Source organism: Ochotona princeps, chromosome 14, assembly GCF_030435755.1.
Source record: "Ochotona princeps isolate mOchPri1 chromosome 14, mOchPri1.hap1, whole genome shotgun sequence".
Taxonomy (NCBI): Eukaryota; Metazoa; Chordata; class Mammalia; order Lagomorpha; family Ochotonidae; genus Ochotona; species Ochotona princeps.
In genome coordinates, this window is record NC_080845.1 from 29,653,289 (window position 1) to 29,673,386 (window position 20,098).

Genomic DNA, 20,098 nt, shown 5'->3' on the forward strand with positions numbered 1-20,098 from the left:
TCTTGCTGATGGTTGTATTATCAGTGAACACGCTGGATGCTCCCAGGCTTAGGGACACACCATACAAAATCCTCATGCATGTTGCCCGTTGGGCTTGGCCGCTATCATCTGGGAGCCTTCATGCATTTGTGTGTTCATCCCCAGCTGCCATCAGACTTGCACTCCGTGTGTGACATCTGGTGTCAGCAACCTCTACTTGGCACCCTGGAAGCCTGTTTTAAGAGCTGTCGGCACACCAGCCTCCCTAGGGGGATGTTTTTCCACAGAAGCCAGCTTCCAAATGAGGTCCTAATTTCACCATCACTTACTTTCAAAATAATTTTGCATGTACCTTAAAGGATTGTCATCATCACGTGCACCATTAAAGGAGCAGTTTTTAGTGACCCCTCCCTCTGCCCTGGTCTCCCCAGTGCCTGCATTGCCCTTCTCACCTTGCCCCCCCACCCTTGTAGGGGAGCTGGGGGGAGGTCAGAGGAGCACAAAGGAGAGGGGCTGGCAGGACCCAGCTCCAGCCCGCTGGGCTCAGCCTCCCTGCATCCTGCCTGCCCTCTGTCCCCTGATGAGTTTCGCAGGCCTAGAGGATCAGGTTACCCTCCTGCCTTGTCCCACACATCCAGATGCAGGCTTGCTTCAGCCACAGCAATCCCAGGCAGCCGCCCCTTGAGATGCTTGGAGCACCCCTCCCACACCCGCTGCTTTCCTGTGTGAACTCTCATTGGCCTCTACTCCCGTAGGACCTACCCAACATCCTCTCCTTCCTAATGTCCAGCCTAGAGGGTAGAAAGCAACACAGGAAGGACTTGTAGAGTTGGAATGGAAACAGTCTTTACCTTGCTGTCGTCCAAGCCTCTCCTTTGAACTGGGGTCTGAGGACTGCTCATGCAGAAACCAGCTGGCTTATTGTGGCTAGGGGTGCTCTCCTGTGGTCCCCTGCGAGATGAGCCCATGCCGAGGATTTCAACGTTGTCAGAGCACGTGCTGCTGGTATGAGTTTGTAGACGGGTCATGCGGCAGCACTTGTCTGGCAGGGATGGACCGTGAGCCTCCCGGGTGTCTGTCTGCGGTTATTGGAAGTTTACAGTTTACAGAAACCTTTGTGGTCAGGAAGCCTAGGCTGGCAGGAGAGCAATGGGACCAAGCACCAGGCTGGGCTTCCCGAGCCATACCCGCCACTGATCACTGGTGCCTGGGAATTTAAATCCTGAATTCAGGGCTGAGGATGCCGCACATCCTTCTCTGTGAGAAGGCAGCTCCTGGGGATGAGGTGGCACTGGATGAAGGCAGCTGTAGCTGTGCCACAACAAAACATGGCTAATGCCTGGGCACAGGCTCAGCTTGTTTGCCCACACACAGTGCATGCCTGAGTCAGGAACAAGCATGGTTCTGATCGTATCCACCCCTCATCTCAGGACCCAAGAGTCTGTTGTCCATTCTCATACTTGCCCTTGACATGTACTGCAAAGCTGCTATCCACCCTGGACACCTGCTGTTCGCCAGATTTGCCCATTGGCCTCAAGGAAAAGGAAAAGGCCGCTCACAGGAGGGAAGATCCGTAAGACTTCAGGCATGGCCTAAGAGCCAGTAGGCCTCAGAAGAGGCAGCAAGACCACCCGCAAGGTCAGCCACAAGACAAGATGATTATGGGGGGGTGGCAGATGTCACAGAAGGCCAGCAGTGCCATCCATGGTCATTTCACACCACCTGCTTGAGCTGAGCCCCTGTGTGACAGACATAAGTGAGACAGGCTGCAGAGTGAGGCAGGTATGGGTCCAAGTAGAGCTCCTTCACATGATGGGATGGGGATGCCCAAAGGGATGTCACAATTGCTTGGATCCCAAGGAAGAGTGGCAGGCAAGAGCAACATCCAAGGAGTCAAGGCTTTGACTTGAGTCCAGGAGGGAAGGAGAGCTGAGCTGGACCTGAAGGAGGGCTAGCATGGTGGCCTTGGGGACACACCCATGGCTTCGGAGGTGTTAGGCTGGGTCCTGGGGATCATACAGAGGTGGATGCCATGTGGGAAAGAGGATCAAGATGGCCGGAAGGGATGCCAGTAGCGCTGTGTGGCCAGCACAGCTGGAGCCTCATGGCCTGTTGTTCAGTGGGTACTTTCTGAACCCCCGAGAGGGTTTTTGGGCTTTATCCTCTGAACCTTAGCATTGTCTCCCTACCCAACCATCAGCTTCTCTTTTCCCCTGAATCCAATGATGGAGCTCATGGGACTCCTGCTGATACCAGACAGGCACCAAGGGCCACTTGAGACACACAGATTTATCCCTTGGAGCCTCTGCTCTGGATTGAAAAAAAAGACCTAGGTCAAGTTGGAAAATTAATCCAGGTCCAGAAATCAAAGAAGTCACAGGGCCGTGAAAGCCAGCTGTGTGGATGTCTCGGAATGAATTGGTGTGTGACTCCGACATCATTGACGCCAGCGTCGGGTGCTCTAGGGACAGACTTCCTCTCCAGGTGGTTAAGGACAGCACTTGAAGGAGGTAAGAGTGAGGCCTGGCCTTAAGGACCTTTGGGTGTTGAAAAGAGGGGCTGCTGGGGGGTGGGGAGCAGCCTGTGACCTTAGCCAGACGCCTGCACGTCAGCAGTTGCCCTGACGGTCATGACTCTGACTCTGCTTGGCATTCAGGCGGCAGGGGGAGGGGGGCAGTTAGTGTGGTGCAGATAAGGGCTGTTGGCTCCCACCGCTTTATCTAAGTGCTGCCCTCAGACCTACTTAGTGTAGGTCTGTGCCTTGTGAACACCCGCATCCCAGGATTCCACGCATGCTCAAGCCTCAGACCTGGGTGAAGGACCCTCTGTCTGATGGCCAGCCAGGCTGCAAGGCCATCATCCCTTGTTCCGTTTCTGCCCTCCTCAGCAGGCTCAGCAGGAGCCCCAGATAAGCACAGAGCCTGTGATGCAGACAGGATCCTTGACAGGCTGGTATTGCATAAGGTAGGGCAGGGTCCAAGTCCATCTGAAAACTGAGATGTTTGGTCATGGCTGTAGACAGGTAGTCCTGCTGGCTTCCCCGGGGTCAGGGGAGGTGGAGGAGGAGGGCACCCTCTCTGGACAGACCACAGCCCCCTGTGGGCACACAGAGTGGCAGTTGCCATTTCAGCTGGGACACTTTGCAAAACAGCCATTTCAGGTTATGTCCACCACAGAGGAGAATCTCTATGAAGCCCCCCTTGCCTTTCCCCTCCCTCCACCAGCAGCATCGCATTTGAAACAATGGGAGTTTCCTAGTGAACCTAGTAGGAGGAATTAGTGGCAAATGAAAACCCCCAGAAAGCAGAGTGATCTGACCTATTGTGTGGAAGTGATGGACATGGGCCAGCTGGATGCTAAAACACATCTGGCTAAAATGAGGATGACTTGGGGTCTGAGTGAGCTAAAAACCATTGCTTCTGGCGAACCAAAGCGGGTGCGGGCACTGTTGAGGGTCACAGGAACAGCCACCTTTGCTTCCGACGGTAAGCGCTGGGTGCCTTGACAGCTCCTTCCTGGCATATAATTAGGGCCTCGCTGGATCCAAGTGTCCTCCTCCACCTGTTGAATCCACTCTCCTCTTTGCTCCCCGGTGCCCAGCGCCTCCTGCTCCCTCCAACTGTGCATGATGCTGTCAGTGAAGAAGCAAACTGTGCAGGCAACTTCCCCTGCCTGACAAACATCCCGCTGGGACATCTGAGGACCTGTCCTCTCCCAGGCTGGAGCATTCTCCCACACTGACAGACAACGGCCAGCCCTTGGCTTCAATTGGCAGCAAGACCAGGAGAAATGGAGCCTGTCTGTCGCCTATGGCAGCCAGCAGGTGCCTGAAATATCAGGCCTTAGGGGCCAGTGGGTCTGCCCAGCAGAGTCTGAGGATTCCTCCAGAGGGTGTGGTGGGTGGGACTCCCCTTCTCCCAGAGGCAACTCGCCTCTTTGTCTCAGCCCAGGGAGTGAGAGCTGGATGTCCCCCACCCCCTCAATCATGTGGCCTGTGACTGGCGCCTCCCTCTGTCCAGGGTATGTGAGTGAAATCTGAAGTGTCACGTGTCTGTCTACATGGCAGCGACTGTCATGTGAAGTTTGCTTAGCCTGTCCACTCAGCTGTCCCTCCGCGTCAGTGTTATAGGGTCCCAGCTGCTGGCCAAGCACCTCATACAAACACATGAGTTACCCAGTGCAACATCCAGGAAGGCAGCCCCACATCTCCATATTAGGAGGGAGTTATGATACAATGCAAAGGAAGGAGGGTGCATTGTGGGAGGAACCGTGCCAAAATAGGGATCCAATGATGTCTGTCCAGAACTTTGACAGCGAGTCCTCGGTAGGCCATATATCAAACTTCAGATTCATGAAGCTGAAGCAGATTCTGTCAAAGGGTACCACAGAAGGCCAGTGTCACAGTTGTGTTCTGGTGGACACAGCACCGATTGGCTGGCGGTGTATTCATCCCGCCTGTCAGCCAGGACTCGGGCTCGGCTGTGCACACATGTGCACAGATTCTCCTGGAATGTGGAACACATGTGCAGGAGGACGTGGTCTGCAAGGCTCTCATATGTCCTTCATCTGACTTTATTTACCAACCCCCTGAAGTTGACATTAATGCTCTCTCCACAACACAGCACAAGCTGCTGAGGTTCCTCACTAGAGCTGGTCCCTGCCCCCGTACGGGCCAAGCTAGCAAATGGCAGAGCTTGAATCCACAACTCCCAGTCCTGTACTTGCAGGGTTTGGCTGATGGGTTCTGTTTCTGGAGTCTCAGCGGGGAGATACGGATGCTTTCGAAATGCAATTGCACTTATGCCAGTGTGAGTGAGATTGGGGGAGGGTGGGGAAGAAGAGTATCGTATTTTCTGTTGGCTTGTTGCTTACTGGGGTCTGCTGACATGGCACAGATGTCAGGGATCTGGGAGCCCAGAGAGGGTGGAGGAATTGCCGAGTCACCCAGCTCGGTGGCCCAACTTAAGAGTCCAAGGCATTTTTGTCCCTGAGGCTTTCTCATCTCTCTTGTTCATTGGTGTTGTTGCAGCTGTGGATAAAGCATTATAAGGAAGGCACAGGCAGCATGAGGATGACCGGGGTCCCTTTGCTGCTTGAGGGAAAGGGGCAGATCCTGGAGTGCTAAGGCAAGAACAGGCCAAGCTCCTGGCTGCCAGCCCATGCCCCACCCAGGCCTCCCTTCCTGAACTGAGTTTTCTGTGGGTTTTTGAGCCAGCAGGCAGTGCTGCTCTTGGGGTTGGCCTGTTTCTGTATAAGCTTTTCAGCTTCCTAGTTGGATGAGAACCCTAAATTTCAGGCTACAGACAAGCCCTCTTTACAGAACTGGACTGCAGTCCCCAGCTCCTACCACAGTTGCTCATGTCTCATCGCGAGCCCATACTTCCACTGTTGGTTATTTTGGGGTGGGAACTTTATCTTTTCCGTCTGGTGCCACTTGGTTGCCCTGTCTCGCTGGGGTTATATTTTCTGTCTAGCAGTCATGTGTGCCGCAGCTGCCGTATTTTTAACTTGATTCATTTTTTTTCTCTCTCTGATTTCCCTTCTCGTCTAATTAAAGGCACACACATGCACGCTGCCACCTTTCTCAGTTTCACCTAGTTCCCACTCACTGGGTCACAGGACTTTAGAAGGTGAGTGCTGACCCTCACCTGGTGCCAGGCAGAAGGAAGGGGCAGGGGCGGTGCCTCCTGCAGAAGCCCTCTGCCTGCTGCATCACTGGTCTCTCCACCTCTGCCACTCAGTGCTGGCTGAGAGCCTTGTGCGTGTGCATCTTGTGGGCCACCATACAAAGGGAACCTACTGACCAGCATGGGCTGGGTGCTCCAAGGGGCCTGGGACTAGAAACTAACCTAAGCATCTCCGAGATCTGTGGCCATCACTGGCACCCACAGAATTTGGCTCTGGTTGCAGGTGCTGGTTGAGGACCTGTGGTCAGTGGACTCAATGTGCTGGTATTATTCAGGTCATTTACTCTTCTCTGTGTGTGGCAGCCAGGCATCTGTGAGAATCCAGCCTGAAGTCTGAAGAAATGAGTCTTGGGAACAGGATTTACCCAGTGCTTAAATCTGCAATAAAGGTGATGGGTTCAGGAGGTTCAGCCAGGAGAACGAGCCGAGCTGACCGGCCCATCCCCTGCCTCACCCTCTCTCATCAGAGTCGAGATCCTCACCCCATTACCCATTTTGCCCCATTTCTTTTCTTCTTCTTCTTTTTTTTTTTTTTTTTTTTTTTTTTGCAGCTGTGGAAGGATTCCATTTATTTATTGGCAAATAATTATTGAGCATTTTTTGTTTTTGGGTTTTTTTGTTTGTTTTATGACAGTTTCATAGGTTCTGGGATTCTCCCAACCCCTCCCCATGGCTCCCCCCCCATTTCTTATATGGGGTCAGGCAACCTCTCTCATCCATGAATGTGAACTTGTCATACTGCCTGCAAGCATTCCCCCTCTGGCTGCACCCCACACACAGGCCAGGAGTCACCTTCCTGGAGATGGGCCATTGAGGCCCTCGCTCAATTCATCCCCTGCCTCTGCCCTGGCCTGGCCTGTCCCCGGGGCTCGTACAGTACTCCCAGCTTAAGGCCCAACTCGCTCACAAGTGCCGGCACTGACAACAATAATGCTCAAGAGGGTAGTGTGTGCACACACCATGTTTGCAACTTCCTGTCATACATGTATTTAATGATTCCATTGAAGAATTGCACCATTGAATAAGGCCATTCAGCACATGATGTATAGGAGGTAAGATCTGTCTCCAGAGATGAGTCTTAATCATTTGTGTATTCTCTTAGCTCGTCACTCGTGCACTTACAAAATTACACATCTCCTTATACTTATAAACATACTTGTCTATGTATAATCTGGAGTGGTGGAGCTTTTTTCTGTTGACAGGCCATACAAAAACAACCAAGTTTAAAATGAGCCTGCTGTGGATTTATTATTGGATTTCAAGTTCTGCCTGTAGGTGGCCTTGGCAGGGCCAGAGTAGATGATTCTGTGGGCTGTGTAAGGGGCTGGCTGAAACACCACCCCATTAAGCACCATTCCCCATTACCACTCCTGTCGGGGGGCTGTCTGTCGCCTCTTTTGTTTGGTCCTGTGATGCATCTGGGCCCAAGGGTGCCTAGTCATTCTCCCAAACATCCTTGCCCATTTGTTTCTCTGTGTGTGTGTGTCTGGATACTGTCATGGAGTAGGTTTCTGAAAGTAGAGTTTCATTTTCCTCCATGCTGCCAGGTTCACCTCTGAAAAGGCTATTTCCCATTTATAATTCCTCCAGCAGCCTCTGAGGACAGTGCTTTTTGCAAGGATAGACACCTGGTAAGTTAGGAATTTGAGGAAGGTGGTGTGTGTCGTTCAGAGCATCTCTGGAGTTAGGCTCTGTGCTGGGACTCCCAGGAGCTATGTCAAGAAGAGATATACTTGAACTGGGTTGGGGGTGGGAGCTGAGCATGCATAACAGCTGGAAAGTGGCAGAGAAGTCGCCACCAAACCCAAGGCAAGGAGGGACCGCCAGCAACCCAGTTGGGTTCATCTTTACCTCTGTAATGTCCCATGGGCCTTCAGTACTTGGTGTCCCACATTGAACACACAAAGGGACTTGTATTTCCTGGGGTAGGTGGCTGTATTTCAGGCTGGACCTGTACTGATCCTTGCCCCATGGCTTTGACCACTGCCTGGCCAGGTGGGACTCTCTTGCTATACTCTTGTGGCTTTGGTACTGTCAGGATCTCTTGGATGTGAACTTGCAGGTCCTCTCCAGGGAATTGCTGAGAAGGTACATGCCCAGCTCTTTGAGATCAGAAGGAAGAGTGACAGGTGGGCCCCCTGCCTTGTGGGACAGAGCTTTCCTCCTCAAGATTGTCTTCACCTGTGTTGATCTGGTATTTGTAGGAACTGTTCCACAGGAAGGGGAGCACATGCAGCCAGTCCAAGGACTCTACACAGAAGCAGGCACGTGTTTGTTAGGGTTCTCTGATGTGTGTGTGAGAGATAGGACTTGGCCCCCAGGACTGTGAAGCCTAGTGGGTCATCCCATTGGCTGGTGAGATTGCAGACCAACACAAGGGGAGCCATTTGTTGCGTTTCCAGACCTAGCCTGAAAGCCTGGGAACCAAGTGAGTCACAGGCATAGCTCAAGTGCAATAGCAGGCAAGGGGCCACTGCCCCAGTTCAGAGGCAGGAGAGGAGAGGGGTGGGGAGGTCCTGCCTGTTTGGGCCCTGTGCAGGCAGTTCTTTAGTGGATTGAGTGAGACCCATGCATGGGGCTGAGGGGCAGTCTGCTTTATTCAGTCTACCCATTTAAGTACCCTCACCAAGACATCCAGCATCAGGTGTGATCAAATATCTGGGTACCCCTTACACCATCCAGGTTGATCCACTGAACAAGGTTCTCATTACCCATTGAAGTTGTATTGTGGGAGAGTTTGCAGCAGGTGCCTAGGATGCTGAGGTCAGAGACCCCCACATGTGGGTTGGGTACTACTGGAGAGGTCCACTTTGGCCTTGACACGCCAGAGCCACCATGTGTGTCTAAGCATGAGTCAGAGAGTCAAACCCTAGGGACTCTGCGGTCAGAAGGACCTGTCAGGCCATCCAGTTGCACCCCGCTTGCCTCATCTGCCAGGGAATCTAGGCGCCATGGGTTGGGCAGTTGACTAAGGTCACCCAGCCAGTGAGTGAGGGCCACTCTGGCCCTGAGCTAGTAGTCTTATCACTGTCCAGAAGGCTCAGGTTGTCGCTAAGTCTGTCTCTTGAAGCAGTTCCAGAGTGGGAGGCCAGGCAGAGACCTCGCCAGATTTCAGCAAGTTGCTTCCTCCTGGGCAGCTGCCCTGGGTGTAGGGCACTATGCCTGCAGCAAGCACCTTGGTATCAACCATTGAGCCCATGGCCAGCCCCAGGCGTGCAGGCAGGATTTGACCCATTTGGCAGGAGAGCCTGGCAGGGGGAGGGAAGAGTCATGCCCAAGAGCGGGTCCTAGCTCTGCACCTGCTGCATCTTATGTAAGCAGTGCCTCAGTGCCAGAGTGGTGGCCACCCCTAGACTGCATCCCTGACGGGTAACCTCTTCTTCAGATCCTCTGTTTTCCTCCCAGATTGCCCATGACAGTTCTCATCAGGACATGTGTGTAGCCTTTGGAAAATGAACCTTAAGGCTGGGAGGGGCCTGCAAGATGACTCCCGTGACCCTGATGGGTGTACACCCTGACAGCAGAGGGGAGGCGGGGCTTGCTACAGACCTGAACATGTGCATTTCCTTTTGTACCTGGCAGGATGGAGGGAGCACCACCCCAGGTGGTGGAAAAGCAGTGTAGACAACTTCACAGGCAAGGACATGAGTCTCTGGAGTCAGGCTGGCTCTGGCCATCCTTGGAATGCTGTCACCTGGAAGTCCCACCTCAGAAAGCTGCTGGAGACCAGCTGCACTGCACATGGCCCAAGCCCCGGCACTTGGCAGTGCTTTGAGGTGGTGCCTCGCCAGCCCCAGCCCCAGCCACTCTGCTGCCCTCAGCTGCAGGCATATGTCACTTAGGTGGGAAGGGGTTGTGTGTGTTTTGGGGGCCTGGATGAGAACATGCAGCATTCACCCCCACTGCACCCTTCCCCCACCCAGGGCAGGCACCGCCACCACTGGTTCCATGTGAAAGCCACTCCCATGGTGTGATCCCATTAGAGTGGGTGTCAGCCCTCTCTGGAGCCCAGAACCCACCGTGCCCAGCAGACTGGAAGATTTGCCATCAGTATAGGACTGGCCCCCCAGTATGGGCTCCTCTGCCAGTACTTGGGAGCCCTGCTGCTGCTGGCCGTGTTTACTGAGGCCCCGACCTCTCCCTGCAGCATGGGGAGGTGAGCGATGTCCACCCCAAGGATGCCACTGCCAGTCTATGCCAACCTCTACCCCTTGTAAGTGCCAGGGCTGCTGCGTTAGTGCTCTTCTCAGTTTTTTTTCTGTCCGGAATCCTTGGCATCCTTGGCCCACTTCTGGGAAGGGCGGAGGCCTGAATGGTGTTATCAGTGGCCCATGACCATGCCCTGAGTTTCCTGCTGCCTTCTACTAGGGCTATGGTAAGGAGGCACAGGGCAGTAACCTGATTACGAGTCCTCCTCCAGCTTCCTGCCCTCGGCGTCTGCACCCACGGGTCCTCCAGAACTCAGCCTCATCTCCTTTGGGTGGCCTCCCCATTCCCATCTGCTTGGCAAACCCCAGGCATCAGGCAACATAAACTTGCAAAAGTTGAATTTTGCCTAAAAACCCCTCTGGGTTTTTTCTCTCCCTCCAAAGCTCTGTGTGTGCTTGGGCTGCCTCTGTCGCCTTTTGCCCGGCTTCTCCTGCCTCTTCCTGCCTCTTCCTTGAATACACTCTCCTCTCTTGTGAGTCCAGCAGTTGTTGGTGGTGACACGGCCAGCCTCCTTGGAGCATCCCTGACCAGTTTCCTTGCACACAGTTTGAGGGCCTAGGACTTGCCGCCTCCTCCAGGAAGTCTTTGTAAACCCTTAGGACTGAGTTCACTTTCTGCTTCCACCAAGCTGTCAGTGTCTGTGTGCTTGATGCTCCCTGGAGCTGTGAGCCCCTGCCACTGTCAGAGCCTCTGTTTGTGGATTATCCCTTGTTGGATGGCATCCAAGTCTGAACCTGAAATTTATGCATACCTCGTAGATACCTTCTACACATACCTGGAGGCCTTTTTGCACACTTTTTTTAAATTTATTGCACTTGTATTTTGACCATGACCTGTCAGGTGAGGTCAGGTGTTAGATTTTCTTCTTGTGGCATCATGTCAGCACCCAGAAAGCTTTGGCTCTCACTTGTGCATCTTGGGTCTGAGTAACTTCCTTCCAGTGTCTGGAGCAGCACCTGATGCTGCAAGCCTCCTGTTACTGACGTGGTGCATAGGGAGGTGGTGCCCAGCAGCACCATCTGGGTCCCTAGTCTCCCACCTAGGAACGCTGTAGGTGTTTGAGGAAAAATAAGCAGGTAGGGCTTCCCACCTGGTCAGCCTAGAAACCAACAGCTGTCTCCCAAGTGAGTGGCTCTTTTAAGGAGAGAAGTCCCATTCCCACCCTTCCCGGGGCCTGGAGCAACATTGAGCTCACCCCAGGAAGTCTCCCAGAGGACTTGCATGCAAAAGCAGCAGGTTGAAAGATGCGGAGTGACAGGCTGGGCTGATGGACTCAGTGGTCACTGCGCCCCTGCTGAGGCCTGCATAGCCTTGTTCTCCGTGATGAACGTGCAAGTGCACAGGCAGTGTCTCCCCTCTGCTGCCTCAAGCCAGAGAGGGCTCCTGGGCAGGTGAGAAAGGCTGGCTAGCGCCACAGCCAGGCCTTTTCCTCTCTCCCCCCTGGAGCTGAACATAGGCAAGCAGGCCAGGCAGGTTTGCCGGGAGCACCCGCCCGCCTGCCTGCCCTAGCCACTCTACACAGCTATTGTTCCTGCCCCACGCCCCTGCTTCCGCACAGCTCCCCCTCTGTTGCTTGGGTGTTGCTATGCATGCCTGGAAAAAAGATGGCAAAAGAACTCTAATTAGTCAGTCTCCTGGCTTCTGGACAGCTCCGGAAACGACTAGAATGAGGTGGGGCCCCAGGGGTAGGGGTGAGGGGAGCCTCCTGCTTATGTGAGCGTTGTCTCCAGGCCTGGCTCTGACCTGCCCTGCCCTGCCCTACCCTTCCCTTGCTGGGCCACAAGGGGCACACACAGGAGGCTTGCTAGCCCAGGCTGCCACCCTCAGCCTTGGCCCCTGACTTGCAGCACCTGCCGGGGTGGAGGGGAGGTCAGGGCTGATCGTTGCCTGGAAGCTGGCTGGGCTGCGGCTTGTGTGCAGTGAGCCATGGCTTCTGCCACTCATGCAGCTCATCCCTCAGACCGTGGTAGTGTTGTGCTTTTTGTGTTTATATTCTTATTGTTTTGCTTTTTTATCTAACATTTAATTGAAAGGCAAAGCAACACACAGAGATCTTCCATCCACTGGTTCATTCCCCCAAATGTCCACAATTGTTAGAGCTGGGCCAAACTGAAACTAGGAGCCAGAATCTTCTTTCAGGTCTCCCATGTGGGTGCAGAAACCCAAGTACTTGGGCCATCTTCTGCTGCCTTCCCTGTGCATTAGCAGGGAACTGGGTCAGAAGTGGAGTAGCTGGGACTTGAACCAGTTCTCTGATATGGGATACCAGCATCAACTTAATGTGCTGTGCCACCACACTGGCCCCCTGAATGTGCTTGTTAATACCTGAGGAAGATGCACCTACTTCCTGCAGATTCTTCCCTGCTGCTCTGTCCCCCTCTCTGGCCCTCAGTTTCCCAATCTAGCCAGTGTGATGATTGTAGACACACATGAGCACTCTGCTGCTATGGCTCCACTGTACTATACTGCCTCACCCTGAACATTTGCTTTTCTTCTAACCTTCTTATTAATAAATGTATCATAAATCATGTTACAAGTATATTTAGATGAATGACTACCTGCTATCAAAGTATAGATCTGAGGCTTCCCATAATGTCCACATGTAACAAGGCTGTTAGGGAAAGAGTTACAAATCTGGCTAAAACAAAGGACAGGTGCAGGGACCCTTCCCTAAGTTGTCACAGCTCCTGAGGTTCAGGGTCACAGCTAACTCAGTGCATCAGCAGCTAAAGCAGGAAAAGGAAAAAGGCACTCAGCAGAAGGTGTGGTGCATTGCTGGGAGTGCAGAAACAGAAGAGCCACTTGGGGAGACTGGGTGACAGCTTCCTACAAAACCAGGCATGCTTGTATCAGGATCCAGAAGTCATGCTTCAAGTGGAACGTCTGGCATCCAAAGTCTGAAACGCAAAAAGCTTGGAACAAGTTTTCAGATTAGGGAGGCTGAATATCCATAGGAACATCCCAGAATCCAAAAAAGCATTTCTACCTCAAAGCATTTTAACCAAGGGACCTTCAACCTGTAGCTTGGATTTACCCAGGAGTGTCAGAAACTTATTAGCCATGCACAAATCTGCACATAGGTATTTATAACTGGGAAACAACCAAGATGTTTCTTTCAGTAAGTGAATGGATACATCAACTTCACTATACGCAGACAATTGAGCACTGAAGGGAAAGAGCGAGGGCAGGCATTTGGCACGGCAGTCAAGCCACTGCTTGGGACAGCCACATCCCATGGTAGAGTGCCCGGGTTTGCATCCCATCTCTGCTGTTGATTACAGCACTTCCTGTTGCACACCCTGGGAGGCAGCAGGTAAAAGCTCAAGTACTTGGTGTCTCCTGGTAAAGAGACACGTAGCAAGTTTCTGGCCGTCAGCTTTAGTCTAACCCAGCCATGGCTGTAACAGGCATTTGAGGAGTAAACCAGTAGGTGGAAGAGTCTCTATTCATCTTTCTATCTCTCTGCCATTTAAATAAATTAGTGGTTTTTAAGTTTTTTTTTTTTTTAATTTTAATGGCACAGTTACAAAGAAGAACAGAGAGAGGGGGGACTCTTCCATTTGCTGACTGCATTCCTCAAATGGCCACAGCACCTAGAAATGGCCCAACCACTTGGGTCATCCTCTGATGCTTTCCCAGGCAAATGAGCAGGGAGCTGGATCAGAAGTGGAGTAGCTAGGACTCAAACCAGCAGCTATATGGGATGCTGGCACTGCAGGCAGTGAGTTAACCTGGTATACCACAGCCCCCAAACTGAAACCAGCACCCATACAGAATATCAGGCACTGTAGGTGGTAGCTTAACTTGTTATGTCACAGCCCTGGGCCCTAAATTGATATTTTTTTAAAAATGAACTATCAAAGCATGAAGAGACATAGGAGAAACTAAAGTGCATATGATGAAGAGAAAAGAGTCAACCTGGAAATCTATTCAGTGTCATTCCGCCTATAAGATGTTCAGGAAAGGGCCTGGAACAGTAGCCTAATGGCTGAAGTCCTCACCTTGCATGCACCGGGATCCCATATGGGCATTTATATATATATATATAAATGGGCATTTATATATATATATATATATAAAGAAGCAGTGATTGCAGGTGTTGGGGCAAGGGAGAAAGAGGTGGCTCACAAGGGTTTCAGGGCGGGGTGGCTGCTCCGTGAGACACTGTAAGGGTGGACACATGGCATTCCGTGCATACCCGGAGCTGCTGGTGACCACTGTGACTCCGAATGGTGATGCTGTGTCAAAGTGCAGGCTCATCCATTGTCACAGATGCCTCATCATCGGGGGTGGAGGGGGCTGTGAGGGAAGGGTCCCTCATTCAGCTCATGACCCACTCCTGGCCGCAGTCTGTGGGCAGCGCACCTGCCTGGCCGTCCCAGTGAGTGTGCCCAGGCCTTCCCTGCCTTCTCCGACTCTGAGGAAAAGGCCCCATTCTTCTGTCCTTGCTCCACACGCCGTTCCACTTGAAACCCTTTTGTGCTCCCGAGTTCAGCGGAAATCCCCACCCTGTCAATTTAATGTTTCTGCTTGCTGCCTAAGAGGCATGAAATCACAGCCTGCCACCCTCAAAGTAAAGGGCACTTTCTATAAATGCATAGATAGCAAGGCCCCAGGAACCTGTGACTTAAAACATCTGGTCCCCCAGCTCCTCTATTGGACCATCATGAATCAGCCTGGCTAATAAGGGGGACGGGCCTGGTCATTAGGCCAGAGACAGCGAGGGCTGCCGAGCGGGCCTGGGAGGGTGGCCCTCGGCTTCCCAGGGCTCTGGGCCAGCCTCTCCTGGGAGGGGAGCTGCCGCTTGGACAGGCAGTTTCCCCAGGGAGTGGCAGCTGCTTCCTAAAGCTGCATGGCTCCTCAAGGCCTCCCAGCAGGAAATCATATTTACTTTCATGTGTTTCTGCCTTAATTACATTCTTTCCTCTTCCAAGTATCTTTATTCATTATTTAAAAACAATTTTGAGAAACAACAAGGCCCTCAGCCCTTCCCAGCATGCAGTGGCTGTCTGCAATGCTGCTGCGAGCCTACAGCCCCTATTCCTGTGTCTGGATTTACTGCATTGCTGTCATCAGAGTGTAGCTGTGACAGGGCAGGATGGGTGAGGTCAGATGCAGCAAATTCCCTTTGGGGAGTCGCATTGTTGGGAATGTGTCCTGAAAACCTGCACAAGATGCTTTACCCTGGTCGCATAAACAGTCTCGGTGCTTTGCTTTTCAGCTCTGCATAATTTCATGCACGCTCGGCCGTTGGAGCTACATAATCTTCCAATTTGTCATCTTAATGGCTGCTTAATATTCCATCCAGTTAACATACCATCATTTACTTAACTGTTGACTATTGTCAAGGCCTTAATGAAAATTCCAATTCACCATGTAATACAAGGGGAAGGAGGCTGGGTTGAATGGTTTCCGTTCTCCCTGTGCTGCGCTTGCTTGCACACGTTAGCAGCCTGGCTCAGCTTCAGGAGGGCACAGATGCTCCCGCAACAGTAAATCCTGGGTGAGAGGTGTGGGACGTCACAGCTCATCTGCTTCCTGGGCTGCCTTTTGTCCAGGATCCTCACCTCTTCTGAGCACGGTGCCTTTTCACAGCTGTCAGGGACTTTCCACCGCACACTACAGTTTGGGGTCAAGAGTGGCTTCCGGCTGTCCATCCTACCCATGACCGCCAGGTGTTTGGAACGAGAGCCAGCAGCAGTAGTGCTCCTGCAGACAGGACTCTGGAAAGTGTGCGTGTGTGAACTGCTGCACGGTGCTTGTGAACAGGAAGGTGATTCACCCAGGGCAGGCCCCTGCTAGCTGTCCACCTGTGGTCTACAGCCCGCCCCCCAGATGGCAGCTAATGCTTCCAGGCCAGGGTTGACCCACAGCAACAGCAAGAGCCAGCCCAACAGTTTGGTAGACTTAGGAATTTACACCATTGTGGGCTGGTTTGGGTTTGGGATTTTTTTTAATTTACTTGGAAGGCAGAGTTACTGAGAGGGAGAGAAACACAGAGACAGAGGTCATTGCCAAGGTGTCCACAATGGCCAAGACTGGGCCAGGCTGGAGCCAAGAACCAGGAGCTTCTTCTGGGTCTCTCATATGGATGGCAGAGGCCCAAACACTTGGAGCATCCCCTGCTGCTTTCCCAGGCCTTCAGCAGCAAGCTGGATCAGAAGTGGAACATCCAGGACTCAAATGAATGTTCATTTGGGATGGCAACACACAGGTGGCAGCTTAACATACCTGCACCACAGCACTGGGTCCCTACAGCCTTTCCATGGCACTTACCAGTTGGTCTTCACCTTAGTGTAGCAAACTTCTACCTTGTGGCCCTTTCTTCTCATCGCCTCTCCCTCCCTCTGTGCCAACCATCCCAGGTGTCTCACACAACCCAGTAGAAGTCATGCTTTGCCAATGTTTGAAACACCTTCTCACAGATATTTCATTTTAGGATTTCTGAGAAACTGGTAGCAAAGTTTTTCTCTCTACACTCCATCTAGAGAGAAAAAATTATTCTTTGCCAAAGAAAAGATCTGGCCCCACCCCCAGGCCCACTGTGAGGGGCTTTTCATCAGGAGAGAGAAAGCCGCAGGCCCCTCCGAGCAGGCCCCACCAAGTGGTTTTTATTCTCATTCATTCTTTGCCTGTGCAGCACCTCTATTGTTTCACCAAGGCTGGGCTTCTTGTGCGCCCCACAAGCTGGCCTTGGAGCACAAAGCCTGAAAGCAGCGCCTGCTCTGCCTTGGAGGGGCTGTGTCCTTCCTTCCTAGCTTGTGTGAGCTGCTCCTCAAGGTGCGTGTGGGTTTCTGCCTGGTCCTTATGCCTTCAAGATTCCTAGCTGAGGAAGGAGATGGGCCCACCCTTCCTCCCCCACCACCTTCTCAGATTACTGGGTGTGCTGGCATGGATGGGCAGCAAATACCCGTGTGGCAGGATGCTCCCCAGCCTTGGGAAGGATGCCGTACCACACATGGTGCTCCAACATGCCAGAGACTAGGGTGCATCATGCTAAGTGGAACGAGCCTGTAGCAGCTGCACAAACACCAGATTGCAGCTGTTAGAGGCACCCAGGTCGGTCAGAGTGGGAAAGCACAGGCCAGCGTGCAGGGTGCCTGGCACCAGGAAGCTCAGTGTTCTGTGATGCAGGGTTTCCGCTTGGAAGATAACCAAGTGCAAAAGGCAGAGAGTAGCTGTGGTTGTGCAACTTTGTAGATGTATCCAGGCCACTAAATTATGCCCTCCAACAGAGCCAAAACAGTGAATGTGGTTAGGAGTGTTTTGCTGCTCTGAAACCTCAAGGAGGCAGCCAGCGTGTTCTTCTCATTGGTACTGCCTTGGCTTGCCTGGCCCTCCTGCAGGGCATGCAGCACCCCCTCTTGTCAGCTCCCTGGCCGTCTTTTCCTGCGACCTGGCCCCAGGGCCCTTGACCTACCAAGTGTGCTGGTGGCTAGGGTCCCTGTGGACTCCCTGTGAGTAACCTGAACAGCCCACCTTCCCCGTGTCTCCAACATGGAGCCCCTGCACACAGGTATGTCCACAACCCACAGCGAATCACAACTCACCCTCTACCCAGGAAGCCCCTGATGGCACATCCTAGTTTCTCTATTTCCAGCACTGTTACCATTCACATCCCTTTTTAAGCAGCAGCCAATACAGATATCCCGTCTAGGGCCTGGTCCAGCTGGGCGATCATCCTCCAGTCCACCTAAGCCCGGCCTTGGCATCCTCTCTGGACTACAGGAGCCCCTTCCTCTCTCAGAAGTTCCCGAATGTGTGGGTCCAGCTAGATGACAGGCTGGTTAGGGCGGGCTCTAGGGCAGATTGAAAGGCAGGGGAAGATTGCTCGGGCTTCACAGGGGAGAAAGGCGCCATCTGGGATCCTTCTAGTCAGACCCTTTGCTTGTTGGTGCTTTGAAGTGTGTGAGAGAGAATTGAGAATCAGTTGGCCCTGTTTGCTGGTTGTACAGCTTGTACAGCTGGGGACTGGGAGGTAGTAAGAACACACCTGTGACTTCATATTCATGTCTGGGCACTGCCCTGTAAAACTTAGGTTAGGGACCAGCATCACAATGGATGGAGGTGCTACTTGAAATGCCAGCATCCTGTAAAGGAGTGCCAGTTAAAGTCCTGCCCAGCTACTTGGCTTACTCTCCAGGTCCCTAGAAGGCAACAGGTGACAACTCGAATATTTGAGTCACTGACACCCATGTGGGAGACCCAGATAGAGTTCCAGGCTGCATGCAGGCTTGGGCCTGGCCCAGCCGCAGATACTTGGGGCGTTTGGGGAAGCAAACCAGCAGGTAGAAACTTGCTTTCAGTTTATGTAAGTGAACATTTAAAGAGAGAGAAATTGAAATGACTGATCTCAGTGGGTACATGTGTGCAGAGCCCAGAGCCTGTACTGTTTGTGTACAAGCTTTGCCCGGCAGAGCAGGATGCTGCCCTTGCCTCGCTGGCCAGCGTCTCTGAGCTCACGGGCAGGCGTGCCCTGGTGGGGATCCCCGGGGAGGAAGCGCGTGCTACACACCCAATGGCATCTCTGCTTCCTTCCTTGTCGGCCCGCAGAATTCCAGCGGCAGGAAAGCGTCCGCTCCCAGCACAGAGGCATACAACTGTACGACACCCCTTATGAGCCCGAAGGCCAGAGTGTTGACTCGGACTCAGAGAGCACCGTCAGTCCCCGGCTGCGCGAGAGCAAGCTGCCCCAGGATGATGACAGGCCCGCCGACGAGTATGACCAGCCTTGGGAGTGGAACCGGGTCACCCTCCCAGCCCTGGCAGGTAGGGAGCCCTTGTGCTGCTCAGCGTGCTCCATGGGTAAAGGGAGCGTACATGGGCAACAGTCGCCCCCTGCCCTGCAACAGACCCTGGGGGCTTTGACCAACCAGCCATTTTGGCTGGGATCCCCTCAAAGATGACATAGGTCTCAGAGGGTGCCAGGCCATGGAGAGGCTCCAGGTTTCTGCCCTGCAGGATCTCAAGTCCCTTCTGCAAGGCCCAACTGCTGTCATCCTTCTTCACTCTCTTGGTCCTACAGAGGATAACATCCTCACTCTGCCACATCCAGAGTTCAGACTAAGCTTTCTAAGAAACTAAGAGAAACCCCAGTCTACACTGCAGCTCCTACTGAGCTGGAGGGAGGCCGGACAGTCCCATCCTGGGCCAGCTTGGCTCAGGCAACCCAGCCCAGCTTACAGGATGTGGTCCCTGGCTCCGCCTCTCCAGCAGGAGCCAGCAGCATTGGCATGCTGCCCTTAAGAGGTTGAGCCTGGCCCTCCTCCTAGCCAAGAACTCTCCAAGAGGCTTTCTGGAAGCTGGGTGTCCATCATTCTGCCACAGCCCCTCTCATGCAGCCCTTCTGGCTCTGTGGCCTGGCCACAGGGGTCCCACATAGTTCACCTGTGCTCACACACCGCAGACCTGATCTCCTCTTTCACATCTTTGCACAGACTATGGTCTGAGAGTCAGACAAGGTGGGGTGTGTGATCCTGAAAGATAAGGTTCAGCCCAAGTGTCTACCGGGAGAGGTAGCTTTGCTGGGTGTCTGTCTATCCATGCGCAGCCATTGAACGGGGTGGCCTAGGAAAGTGTTCACTATTAATGCTGGGAGACAGCAAGCCACATGCAAACATGTGTTTGTTCACTTGAGATTTGGGGCCTGAGAGAAGTCAGCAACCAATTAATTCTCACCACGCTGAAGCTCCCATAAAGTACACTTGGACTTGAATCTGCCCTTTGTTCATAGACAGCTAGACCCATCTGCTCTTTCCAGCACCCAGCAGTGAACCCTGGTTCAGTCCTGGGCCCCTACATTATCAGCTGAGCTGTCCTGCCTCAGACATGTCACTGAACACAGCATGCCCCATGCAAAGCCCACATTCCTGTCCCATGAAACAGCCTCTCTGCCTCCCGCCACCCGGGACAATTCCGCACCTGCTATCAGAGCCAGCTGAAACGTAGCCATCACACTACAGCCTCGATGGCTTTCTCACCTACCCCTGTCCGCTGCCCCATCAGGTTTGCCACACACATCACTGGCGGAACATTTCTTGCACCACATCAAGATTAGTTCTGTAGGTGTTGCTATCACCTGTCAGGCCGCGGGCTCCCCAGGGACACTGCACCTCATCACCTCACCACATCCTTAGCACCTGGTGGAGAGCCATAATCAAGGTCTCACCCCACCCCCTCCCCACAGTGGCTTGAGATTCTGGCTCGGGCATGGTACCGGACTC

The 20,098-nt window shown here is 53.1% G+C and overlaps 1 protein-coding gene across 1 annotated transcript in view; it reads left to right on the top strand.

Annotated features, from left to right (window-relative positions):
* SHB (SH2 domain containing adaptor protein B) overlaps positions 1-20,098 on the top strand; it is a 106,572-nt gene that overhangs the window by 56,021 nt on the left and 30,453 nt on the right. The window contains exon 3 of the mRNA XM_004580966.4: positions 18,429-18,644. Within this exon, the coding sequence (XP_004581023.2) occupies positions 18,429-18,644 (216 nt within the window). The remainder of the gene's footprint in view (positions 1-18,428; positions 18,645-20,098) is intronic.